Below are 13,106 nucleotides of genomic sequence, written 5' to 3'. Positions count from 1 at the left end.
CGCCCCCGCGCCCTCCCCCGCCCTGAAGATGCCGAGCGGCTGGGCGGCATGGCCAACGGGACGGGCAGCATCATGCTGAAGTGCGTGGTGGTGGGGGACGGCGCCGTGGGGAAGACCTGCCTGCTCATGAGTTACGCCAACGACGCCTTCCCCGAGGAGTACGTGCCCACCGTGTTTGACCACTACGCAGGTAAGCCCCGCTGCAGTTTAGCCCAGAAGTGCTGAGTAAGAGGCTCCCCGTGCTCGCTGCTGCCGCCACAACTTTGCCCAAACTTTGCCATGTGCCCCCAGCCTGCCTCCTCCTCCTCCTCCTCCTGCCTTGACCTTCTCCCCCGCCGGCCTAGCGCAGCTGCCCCCACACCAGCCCACAGCCGGGTGGCGGCTGGAGATGCCAAAAGAGAGGGGCAAAGCCCCAATGGGGGGGGGGGAGTGCAGGTCAAGCGCTTGGACCCGGCTGCCCCAGGCTTGGGGGGAGCTGACCGCCTCCTGCGGTGGCTACTCCAGCTGGCCTTTGTGCCTTTCCGAGGGCAGGGAGCCGCACATTGCGGAGGTGCTTTTGTGCTGGCTGTTTCAGACGTCTCATTTCTTGTTCTCTCTCTCTCTCTCTCGGCTCCCCTCAGTGTTTTGTTGAGTCTGGTTGGATAATTGAAACCACTCGTCTGCCTCCCCGGTTCAACTTGGCAGGGATTGCCCCTCGCCTGCCTTGCGAGCCACACTTTTCGTAGAACGATAGAATGATTGTAAAAAATTAAGACCCTTGCAAGCCTAATTTTCTGTTTTCCTTTTTCTCCCCGCCCCAGTCAGTGTTACAGTTGGGGGTAAGCAGTATTTGCTGGGTCTGTACGACACTGCAGGACAGGTGAGTACTTTCGAATCCAGTGAAAACGGCAGTCTAGTGGCTTCACGTTACTGGAGTCTTCCACCCCCCCCACACTTTTTTTTTTTTTTAATGATTCCAGCCTAAAGTGTTTTCCAGAGCGTAGCTATTTTCATGGTTGTGTGCACGCATTGAATTATTCAGAGATGTTGGGTTATGTTGGACTGTCTCGCTACATATTGGCGATAATCACTTGCCTCTGCCTCTGCAAAGGCTGAACAATAAGATGCTGGGTGGAAAAAAAGGAAAAGAATCGCTTAAACTCTTATTCCAAAGTGAAAACAATTGGCTGTGATCCACTTTATTTTTAGTGCTAAATGGCCAGGTCCTCTTGAGTGTTCTTGCCTTGTACCTCATTGGTGACTGAAGTACATGACTATAGGTTTCTGATTGGTGGGCAATGGCATCATCTAATATTATGGGAAGGCATTTTGTCTGATACTGTTTATTACACCATCGCAACACGTCACTTTAATTCCTGAAATCCTCACATTGAGTTCAAGCCCTGGCAAAGAAAAGACTTATGTAGTTTGCCTAGATTTGAAATGCTATTTTGATTAATATTCTGACAAGCTTTATGAAGTCAGGGTGAGATTTGCACTTACCTCCCGTTTCCTGCACACCAAGTTAGACAGACCTCTAAATTATTGCAGTCCTCCTGATCATCCTTAATTAACACAACTTAAATAAGGAGGTTTCCAATTAAGGAGAAAAAAAAAAACAGAACATGAAAAATGCAGTAGTCTGTCTCAGCCATCACATTTGTAATCCTGCCTGTTTGGTACCTGACAAAACATCAGCTGAATACTTTGGGATAGGCAATTCTACAAATACAACTTCTGTTGTGAAAGGTGTTTTGTGCATGTATGTTTTACCCCCTTACTTGAAATGTGCTTTATTTATTTTAAGTGAAATCATTAGCATTGTTGTACTGGTATTTGCAGGTTCTTTTGTTAAGGTGGCAAAAAAGATTGAATAACTTGAAATAATAGGGAGCTTACGTTAAATACCACCTAGCTACGGTTTTGTAGTAAATCGGGAAACTATCTCAGACGTGAGAGAGCATGGCGTTGTTTGAGGTGGCTTGTCTGAAACAAAATAATTCCCAAGGTGCCAGTCCCTGCTAAGTGCTAAGAGTTTCACAAGGAGTCATTCAGCATACTACAGGATTGGGCCGTATTCATTTAAAACATGTCTGGTATCCTCACAGGAAAGTGGGAAGGTGTTTTCTTTTCTTGGAACATGTTTATGCATTTTTATTCCAAATACATGGCCTTCCAGCCTATTTCACAATGGTGGTTTTTTTTCCCTATAGCAACCATTAAGATAATACAGTCTGATCTGCATAACCTAGCGATTATTCCTGTACATGTTGATTCCTGTATTTATCACAATTAGTGTTTGAACTATGCTATTACTTTGCTTAAGACACATCAAGACTTAAGCAAAGTAAATTATATTATATCACTTGTACATATTATACCTGTATTCGGCCTGAAATCAATAGGAAACCTCATACTAGAAGAAGGAGCAGATTCCTAGTATTTGAACTACATTCAGATCATTAAGTCATATCTGAAGGATGTGACTTTTACCAGAAAGTGATGTTACATGATTATGATGTCACAGGCTAGTACTGTGCTAATAACCTATAGTCTTTGCTGCTACCTCTGTCTCAAATTAACTCAAAGTGAACTGTACCAAACTGCCTTGTAATCAAACTTTAATTAATCCTCTCCTGTGACATCAAAACTGTAATATGTGGGGCATTATAAAAATCCCAAACATTCAAGAAAATAACATTTAAGAAAACATTGTTTATTAGCAATCCAAAGTCTCTAAAGGCAACCTAGGACTGCTGGTTTTGTGCATGTCTTAGCTTTATGTGACATCTTAAAGTGCTTGGTCTTAGCTTGTTGCTATTAATGGCAGAGTATGTGTACTTAACTGCGTACAGCCTTATCACAGAGTTCGTCTTGTGGTATCCTATCCTGTCTGTGTATTAGAAGCATACAAATATAGAAACTGAGCCTCCTGTGTCATGCTGTATAGTGAATGGGTGCACCAGTTGATCTATAGCTGATAGGCAAATAGAGGGGCTTCTGTTATATGAGGCAAAGTTGGTTGGCGTTAAGTTCTTTGTTCAGACTTTATTGCAGTAAGTTAAGAAAACGGTGTTAATTTTTTGAGACCTAGAAATCTTAAACTTAAAACTTGTGAAGGGATGGGATAGTTTTGTGGAGCCCAAGTTTCTCACAAAAGCAGTTTGCTTTCGCGCAGTGTGAGTTCAGGCCAAATTCAGTGACCCTATATTTTTAAATATATAGGAATGGGTAATAAGGGGGAAACTGTTTCCTGTCCCACCCCAGATCTATATATAGATCCTACCCTCTTTCTCCATTTGGAATGAGAGCTCAGCTGCCTTTTCCCTTGCTCTTTCCTATCCCCTTTTCTCTGCTTCCATGGGCTCTGCACATCAGGTCCAGGGTAAGCCCAAAAACTAAGTGGGCTGGAGAGAGAAAGGCAGGTCCCCTCTCCTGCCACTATGGAGAATCAGAGGAAAAGTAAAAGATCCTAGAGGTGTGCTGCCTTTGCTACAGAGCACCTTGGGTTGTGGAGGTTCTCTTTAAAAAAAGAGGGGAAGGACTTGTCAAGGGCAGCCATAGGTAGGGAAATATCTGGGTGCCAGGCACCAAAGGAGCTGTGCTGATGTAGACACATAAGGTACTGGTGAGCAGAGCTGCAGATTCCTGTAGGTGTCTGAATGGGTCATCTAGTCCAGTGTTTCTCAACCTTTTTTGTACCAGGATCCATTTGTAAACATGCATGGCCAGTTCCAACCCAGTAAATACTTGAGTAGAAAACAGCCCCCTGGCCCCTCCAGTGCCCCTCACTCCCAACTTGCTGCCTCCTGCTTCAGGCAGCAAGACTTGTTGCTGTGCAGCTACTGCTGGGACCCCCCTGCCAAATGTGCCACCAGCAGCATGAGGAGTAACAGATGGGGGGTGGGCCACACTGCTCTCACCTCCTCCCGCTGCCAGCCACTCGGGCACCGGGCTCTACCTTGCCACCATGGCCCAGCCACCGCTGGCCCCTCCCGCCCACCCCAGGTCCATTACTCCTCACACTGCTGGTGGCACAGTGAGTACGGGCAGCAATAACTCTTGCTGCCCTGCTCTGCCCTCCTGTGCTGGGTCCTGCCCGCTGGGTTATGGAGGCAGCTCCTGCCCATGACATTCTGGCTGGGGTGAAACTCTGTGTGCACATGCAAATGGCACCCCTTCCTGATCACCTTCCTCCTGCTCCCCACAGCCACAAGCAGCCCCTTGCAGGCTGGAACTCTGCCAGGCTGGAACTCTGCCAGCTTGCAAGGGGAAACCCACAGTTTTCCATGCTTTTCTCCTTTAAAGGAGAATCCAGTTGTAAAGTTGGTTTGCACCCCTTTTATATATTCTTGTGACCCACTTTTGGGCTGCAACCCACAGGCTGAGAAATGCTACTCTAGTCTACTCTTGGGTAGGAGGAAGGGTGCAAACTCTTTCCACAGCAGAATGGCTAAAAAGGAACTCCATGACGGGAACCTTGCAGAGAATTCTTGTGCCACATGCCCCTCCCACAGCCCCAAGTCCAGCATCTTAGTTCTTTCTGTTGACTCATCAAAAACAGTTAGCAGATGAACCCTTCTTCCTGGAACTAGCAGAAGACAGAAATGTTAATTTTGAAGCTTCGAAGATAATGTACCAAAGGAAGAAAATAAGTGTTTAAAGCTGTATAGATATGTCTTATGGCAGGGGCAGGCAATTATTTTGGGTGGAGGGCTGCTTAACGAGTTTTGGTGAGCTGTCCAGGGCTGTACGCCTTGACAGTTGCCCCTCCCCCTTGTCGCCATCATGGGACCAGAAGTCCTGCCGCCAACCCCTGACCTTTGCCACCAGACATCCCTCCCCTTGCCCCCCAGAAATACTTCTTTTGGGAGGGTGGGCGTTGCCATTTTAGAACCAGAAAAAATCCAAATCATACAAACACCTACTGTACCCCATTTCCTGCTTGGTACAGGGGGCTGGACCTGATGATCTTCTGAGGTCCCTTCTGGCCTTACAGTCTATGAATCTGTAACATATGCTAATCTTATTACAAAAAAAAATGTTGTTGTGATTTGTTTGCATAGTGTATGTAGAGGCGATTGCATAATAATTCAAAAATAAATTCTTAGTCTTGTATTTTGTGGGGGTATGTGGATGTGTAGTGAGTGTGGTGGGTGTGTATGGTAGGGTGTGGGGGGTTGTGAAGGAATGTGGCTGTGTGTGGAGGGGCATAGGATATGTTAGGGTTTGTGTATATGTGGGGGGGGTTGTGGGGTGCTTGGGGCACAGGTGCCCTCCAGCCAGCGCTGCACATCACGGCGAGGAGTGCAGCCTCCACCAGACCATATATATTGTTGGCGCTCTGTGTCACTCACATGCAGCTGCTGAAGTCACCGGGCACTGGAGATAAGCCCCGTGCACTGGACATCTGCACCCTGAGTGCCACCGCCTGCTGCTGCTGCCAGCATTTGCCCAGGCTGTGCACCATGAGGGGAGTGGCTCAAACCTGCTCCCTACTGTCCCTCAAACCGACATGCTGCTCACCTGAGCTCTGTGTTGCATGGGGCTGGGGCTGGTGGCAGCAGCGCAGAGCCTGTGTCCAGGGGAGCCCCTGGATATGGGCTCTGCACTGCCACCGGCCCCACACTCCACACTCCTACCCAGCTGCAGCCCCACCCCTGCCAGATTCCTACCTGCTGCTGGGAGCCAGCAGGAGACTGGGGAAACAGAGCAGGTCCCTGGGGACTGCTACTGCAGCAGCAGCAGCAGCCCAGTGTGGAAGCTGCATGCTGGCTGGGCCCTTCTGCCCACGAGGGTGAGTGAGGCAAAAGGGTATGTTTGGGGCTGTGTGTGCATGTGGTTGCTTTGCTCCCACCCTCATGGACAGAAGGGCTTGGTGCGGCACAGTTCATTGGTGGGTACTGTGGGCTGGATGAAAGTGTTTGGCGGTGCAGGGGAGTGGGTGGTCACCTCTACTCTGGGTCACTTAGCACCCTCCTCCCAGCTTTGGTGGAGGATCAGAAGTGGCTCCCAGGTTGAGTAACTGGCCACCCCGGTATAAACCCTCGGATCTAGCCTGAATAAAAAATGGGTTCAGAGTAAATATGGCATTTTTATTTTTTAAAAAGGGTAAAGTTATATTTGTCCCCATTTTGAATCTACAGCACCAAAAGGATTACGCACACACACACATCTCTTTCTGTACAGATATCTTTGTGTGTGTGCACGTGTGCGTATCTGCTCACACACATGTCAGTCAGGCTTTCTTCTCACTGAAAACATTTAGGGTCCTGCAGAAAATAGCCAGTACAGCTGCTGGAAAGTGGAAGCTCTTGGAGCCTGTTTAGTTCTGCAGCTGTGGAGGTTTAGCTCCTATTCCCAGGAGATGGGTGGGAACCATGCCTCTCCAGGGGCTATGCCATGCTAGAGAAGACATTCCACAGCTAATTCTTTGCAGAGGTGGAGTCCATAGCCACTCCAGCTCCCCTGCTCTCTGCAGCCATTTATTGAGGCTGAGGAGAATGGTTTTGATCATCCAAGTTCTGTGAGGCCCTCAGAATTTGTAACTGAAATATTTTAAATTGCCTGGATTTCCTTCTTCATCTTTCTCTTCAGTCCCTTTCTAGCTGCCTTTCCTCTCAGAGATATGGAAGTGTACAAATCAGGTGAACATGTGCTGCAGTGCTGTTCATGGATGAAAGTGTGTGCATGTGTCCAGTGTGTTTGGGGCAAGGTTACTCTGAGGGGCTGGATTTCACCAAGAGATTAATGTTAATACCTCCATCGGACAGCAAATCTTTGACTTCCTCTGGTAAAATAGCAGGGCTGCTTCTGCCTCCAGAACAGAGGCTGTCCCCCACTCATTTCCACTTTTAAAAGTCTGTGAACAGAAATGTTGGAGTCCAGCGCTGCAAAAATCTGAGCTCTTCTTCAGTTCCCACTGAAATCAGTAGATGCACATTACAGAATCCAGCTCTTTGTTCTTCCTGATTCAGATAAAGATGGAGATTTCTATTCCCAGCAGCCTCAACTAGGATCCAGACCCTGTAGGAAAAGACATAGTAAAAGTCTCTGCTTCAACCAAGTCTAAGGCCTTAGTCTTGCAAATGTGAGTATTTCCACTAAAGTCAAAGGCACCTGTTCCCTGTCTTACCTGAAGTCTTGAAGTAGAAAGCACTTTTCATTGTTCAAGTCAGCAAGATTTCTAGGTGACTATGTTAAACATCTGAGTCATTGGGGTCGAAGACAAAGAGCAGAATTAAGATATTGAAGATGTGTATGACAGAGGATGAGGGTAATTGTGATTGAAAGACCTGGCTGCTTAGACTAGCTGTATACAGAATTTTTAGAATAAAATTGATTGTTGCTGCTGTTACTATACTAAAACAGGAGATATTAGCGATATCTATAATCTCTGCTGGCACCTGTCTAAACATTTTGAGATGGTCCAGTTTAGCAAGAATTTCTTCTTTCAGCATAATAATGACACAATAATGCAGAACTTTGTTTTTCTGTAGTCCAGGACTTTGCATTGAAATGGTTGTCCTTTCTTACAGCCCATTTACTTTGAACTGTACTTACAGTCAAGTCATAGGGTTGACTTCAATCCTAGAGTACGAAGGCTCACAAGCACGAGGGTTATGGCACTTAATGATCTGTTTCTGCTATTAACTTTATCTCCCACTCTATGCTGCTGGCTGCTACTGTGGCCCTCTTTGTCCACTGTTGGGCAACAAACTATGTATTTTACCCCCTGAGTCCATTGCTAAAGAGCCTTCCAAGAGAAGCTGCCATGTGCAGGTGGTGACTGCTGTCCCCAGTCAGAGCCAGAGGTTTAAAAATCAGATGTGTAGAGATGTATTTAAAGAGAAAATATGCCAGATATTCTGTATGTTAGCTAACTTTCAAAGTTTTTGCAAGGTAATGGACTAATGGCATAAATACAAATTTATGAATTTTCTGCTGAATCAAACTGAGAGATATGGGGAAGAATGCTTAACCAAAGACTGGTGAGAGCAGGTGTCAGGAACTGAATGATCTGGAGGCTGGATCTTAACGTTTCTGTGAGCTATAAGAACATCATTATCCCAAGTTTAGAGATGGGAAAGTGAAGATCGAAGACATCAAGAGCTAAATTATCAAAACTGTCCATTATTAAAGGGTGCTATCTAGAGAAATTTAAAACTTGATTTGAAGAGAGTGCCAGGAGTGGACAGTTGCCACTGACCTACATTTTCAGTGCCTCTGAAAATCAGATGATAGCTGTCTTAAATTGGGCATCTAAATACACTGAATGCTTTTGAAAATGTAATCCCAAGTGCATTGGCCAAATTTAGAGTAAGTCAATGGCAGAGCTAAGTAAAGAACCACAGCAAAGTAACCCAATGTGAGAGGCCTTCAGTACATAAATGAGAGTACAAATAAGGTGTCTGGAGCACAATTCTGTAAGCCCTGCTGCTTTAGAAAGACTGCTACTGGGCTGAGACTATTTCACACTCACTGTGCAGTCAAGTACAAATTCCCCTTATCTTCAATTAATAGTAGCTGGATGTCCTTGAAGTTAGAACAGATATTTGTTAAACTATATTCTTTATTATTATTTCTCCCAGATTTTAGTGACAGCTATTTAATACTCTTATAAACCTTGCATAAATTAAAGATGATATTGAATGCAAATAGCAATTACTGATTTGTCAGTACAATATTGCCACGTTCTTTTATTTCCTGACTTCATTTTAAAGTATCTCATATATCTGTGCTTGTATTTATTACAGGGCAATCTGCATCTATATCAAGTAAAGGGTCCAATGGGGCTGGGGGTGGTATGGGTGCTAACGTGTGTGACTGACACCCCAGAGGTCACAAGTCCAAGTCTATAGTCAGAAGTAGTTCTAGCACAGCCCTGTCAAATGCTAACAAATCGGTGAATTTTGCTAAGTACCTTGTCACAACAAGGACATTGAGGAGGGAACGGTCCAGTGATATCAACCTTATTGAAGTGAGTGAAGATGGTCCAGTCTTTCTGATAGAGACCAAACCAGAACCTTGAAAATTTCACAGAGGGTTGTAACTGAACTTCCTGATTTTAACTGATTCTTACTTTAGTTGCAAAATGAAAAGTGGCCAATTTTTTTATACTTCATCTTAACCAGCAGTTTAAAAGACCTCCAATTCATGTGATATCTTTCTAATGATCCCCTGATTCAGTCCCAGACTCTAGTTCTGAACTTCAGCCTAAACTCAACTTGGACCTGAGTTTTGCCTAGTCAGCTCAGGTCTTCTTTCCATAGTTAAATAGCTTAGATTACATTACTTTGCTTCTTGCTGTCCATAGTTGGGTCTGATCCAGAGCTCTTGTATAGTCATCAGGAGTCTTTTCCAGTGATAGTAATGCGCTTTGCATCAAATCCTATGTCAACAGCATATCAACCAAATGGCTATAAAATTTTACTTTGGCAATGCTGATAATGTTGTCAATCCCATGTATTTAGTCGGGGCACTAAAACCCTAAGATTAAAAATGCATTTGGGTTCATTTATTTTCTAAATTTTCACCCTTTTTAGAGTTCACATATTCAAGCTTTTCTCCATATCTGCAAAGGCTAAAAACATACTTTTTGTTTTAAGATGTGATTCTTATGTATCCAAAGCTTTATGGAAACTGCCAAAACTGAGATTCCTATCAGCCAAAAGAATTGGCAATGGTGTATTACAGTGTAAATATTAACATTACAATGATGGATCCTTTTAGACAGCTTCAAGACATTTTATTTTGTTCAAATTCAAAGCCCAACTTGAATTTTGACAAAAAAATTAAACACCTTATTGAAACATGAAAAAGAATAGTAGTTCAGTAAAAAGGAAAGTCTGTTTCTTATTAATTTGGGTTGGCAATTGAATTACTTGCTTAATGCAAAATGCCTTTAAATACTACACTGACACTTCTTCTAGCAGTTGTGAAAAGGTTGTGTCATTTGACTTGCGTAGCTACTAAATAATAGTTTAATGTTGTTCTACGCAGTATCCATTTTGTTATAGCACAATCAGTAATTCTTCTGGCTACAGCCAACATTTGGTGGTTTGCGTATTAACAAAACAGGTGACTATATATTGTGGAGCAGAGAGACATTTGTCAACATCATACATGAGCACAGTGCTTTATAAATGCATAAAACACAAATACAGATGCCTGCCTCAAGCACTTGCTCTTTAAATGGGGCATAGCACAGTGAACTCTGAAAGATCATTAGTGTGTCTCATTGTTAACTATACATATTGTTGAGTCCCTTCTGGGTTTCGTTTTCACTGATATTTCACTATAGTGTCTAGAGTGAATACTGAGGTAGAAGTAAGAGGTGACATGTTGTATTTTAACAGATAGAAAGTCTGTATGTGCACATTGGGATAGTGACAAATGGAACAGTGTGTAAAATAGAGACTTTGGGAAGGGTTTTCAAGTACACTTGGCATTTAAGCTAAAAATTCTCTGTTGAAGTTTTACTGGTATCTTCTTTGGGAGCAGATAGGTGGACACTGACCACTGCTGATAAACCATGGTCTCAACATACAACCCTGTGCAGAAAAACCACAGATACTACCACCCACTGCTTTTAATTCCACAAAGTTTTTTACCGGGATATAAGACCAGCAGTGGCACTAATACCATCACAAGGACTGATCTCAAGGAGATTAGGTAAAACTTTAGAATCCTGTCTTTTATAAAGGTTTTTCTTAATGCTGTATCATTGAAAAGAGGAACTTGCTTTTGTTTTTCAGTTGAAAGAGAGAGGCAGGGAGGAAAGACCCTGTCAGCTCACTGCGTCATTCTTCCTTCATACAGAGTTCCTACATAGAGGATCTGTCCCATATTGAATGGATGTTGCACTATACTACTTCCTGTCCCAATCCCTCTGGAAAAGATTGCTTGATTGCCATACCCTACTAAAACGGCGATGGTATACTTAAAGGAGCGTCTTTCCAGAGAGGTTTCTCTGTAGGGCATGCAGCATCCCAGGAGAAAAAGACTGGGGGCTAAATTTCTGCATGTTTTGTCCTCAGCATACCAGCGTTTTGGTGAATCACTGGGTGAGCTGCCACTGTAGCAAAATCCATATGAATTCATCATAGGTTAAGACCCAAATAGTGCAACCTGTTCTTAGTCAGGCTGGACAGCTATTTGGAGGCGAAGGGGAGTCTTATGGAGGAATCCTCCCTCACCCTCCAACAACAGAGCAATTATAAAGTAGGCCCTGCTGGCCCAAGTAGCATCTACTGGATCTTTCTGCAGTTCCTTATATGCAGTAAGACTAGAAAATTCACAGAGGAGCCACACAGGAAAATCTTCTGGCCTCTCATCCCCACTGAGAAAAGTGGGGTTCTGTACTATGCAGAGTGGGCATCCTTGTCCCCCAGTATGCATTCCCCACCTCTACATTAGGGAACCACAGTAGTTCTACCAGGAGTGGCAACCTGCCTAGCCACTGCAGAGGTGACTGGTTTGCCCTTATGGGTTAAATTCATGCCCTCCATAACACCTTTTCTGTTCACAATCCAGATACACAAGGATGATTCTTGGAAACTATCCTGGGGGTTGGCAGGATCAGCTCTTCAAGTTGCTCAGTTCTTCCCAGGGACTGGAATAGTAAATGTGACGTATCTCCACACTTTCTGTAGGTACATACATGTGAAGACATATTATGTACCCACTGGAGCTGCATAAGAGGCAATGAAAAAACCATAACCCTTCCCTCCAGCCCATGCACATTCTTTCCTCAGAGCCATGCAGAGCTCACCAATAGTAGATGCAGAAGTCACCAGGATTTCTGCATTCCTGATTCACAGCTGCCTTACATAAATGCATTCTGTGACACTGCATTAAAGGAGACTTCTGCAGTCACTTTGTTTATATGTGAATGTGACTGGTTTGCTTCTATTGCTCTAAATACCTTGAAATGCAGTTTAACAGCCTCCTCCGTCCAGCTGGATATTTGTCTCTTTTACAGAGAAGCTATTCAGACACGTAAGCGATCCCACTCTCTTAAGCACTTTGGAATAAAATATAAAAGAAATCACTGTTCCACTTGGCTCTTTCAATATGTAATTCATACCTGCTCCCAACAATCCTCCTCTTCCTAGTTTGGAGGTGGGTTAGGATTTACTTGTTTCATTTTACAGTACGATAAGAGCAAGCAGTTAGCCTGTGCTCTCAGTACCTTTGCTGTTAATCAAAAATAGATACTGGACACACATCAGCACCACTGGGCCTTCCCTTGTGAAGCTCACATTAATCCACTATGCCCTTGGCAACCAGAATAACACCACCGTTTTGCACCCAAAGTCTGCAGGGATGCACACATCCCTAGTAGATAGGATTTGTAGCATGCCTTTTTTCTTACCTCCTATGATATGTCAACTGTCCATGTTTGGCATGTGTCAGAAACAATGTTGAAGACTTTAAATTTTGAAGATAACATATATGCAGCACAGTGGGGCCTTGCTTGTGACTGGATTCTCTGGGCACCACCATAGGATGAATCTGGTCATCTAACCTAGCTTGACTTTGGCTGCTGTCACTCTCTAGTCATCTGCACAGTCATCAGGCCAGATTCTTCATCCATTTAGGGCCAGGTTGGGGCCTGCATCATGCATCTGCAATATGCACGAGCTGCAGAGCCAGGAGAGCAGCGTTCTGGGGCAGATCTTCCCTGTTCCGTGCAGATGGCTAGGGAGTGACTGCAGTCAAAGTCAAGCTAGGTTAGATGAGTTGATACATCAGGGGAAGTAATTTGTGCTTGGTACAGGGCAGTCAGACTACTTCCCCCTTTCCCCTCCCCCTATCCCCAGAGCAAGGGGTAAAAACCAGAAAGTAGTTTGTGACCAGCTGAATCATAGCCTATTTCCTGGGCTGCCTCTGGGGCAGGCAGCTGAAAACTGCCACTCAGGGTTTGTGGCAAAGCTGCAATTTGGCTCTTAGCTTGGGGTAACTCCATCGAAGCCACTGCAATTGTCACCAGTTTTCCCTAGGGACAGTGTATAATGGTTTTAGCTTTCTGATGCTTATGTTGACCACTAAAGATAGTACAGGCCATTTATTTATTGTTTAGCAGCTCTAAAATACCACCCCGACACTTTTAATATGGAAATCTC

At 44.5% G+C, this 13,106-nt stretch overlaps 1 protein-coding gene across 1 annotated transcript in view; it reads left to right on the top strand.

Moving 5' to 3' along the window:
- The first annotated feature begins 6 nt into the window (after window positions 1-6).
- The window catches only part of RHOQ (ras homolog family member Q), a 28,251-nt gene continuing 15,151 nt past the window's right edge, over window positions 7-13,106 (top strand). The window contains exons 1-2 of the mRNA XM_019549363.1: window positions 7-190; window positions 801-859. Coding sequence (XP_019404908.1) covers window positions 49-190; window positions 801-859 — 201 coding nt within the window. The 5' untranslated portion in view covers window positions 7-48. The remainder of the gene's footprint in view (window positions 191-800; window positions 860-13,106) is intronic.

Source organism: Crocodylus porosus, unplaced genomic scaffold, assembly GCF_001723895.1.
Source record: "Crocodylus porosus isolate Cpor-Errol unplaced genomic scaffold, CroPor_comp1, whole genome shotgun sequence".
NCBI classification, from domain to species: Eukaryota; Metazoa; Chordata; order Crocodylia; family Crocodylidae; genus Crocodylus; species Crocodylus porosus.
The sequence above is the reverse complement of the archived record's forward strand: the minus strand, read 5'-3'. Positions and strand labels throughout refer to the sequence as shown.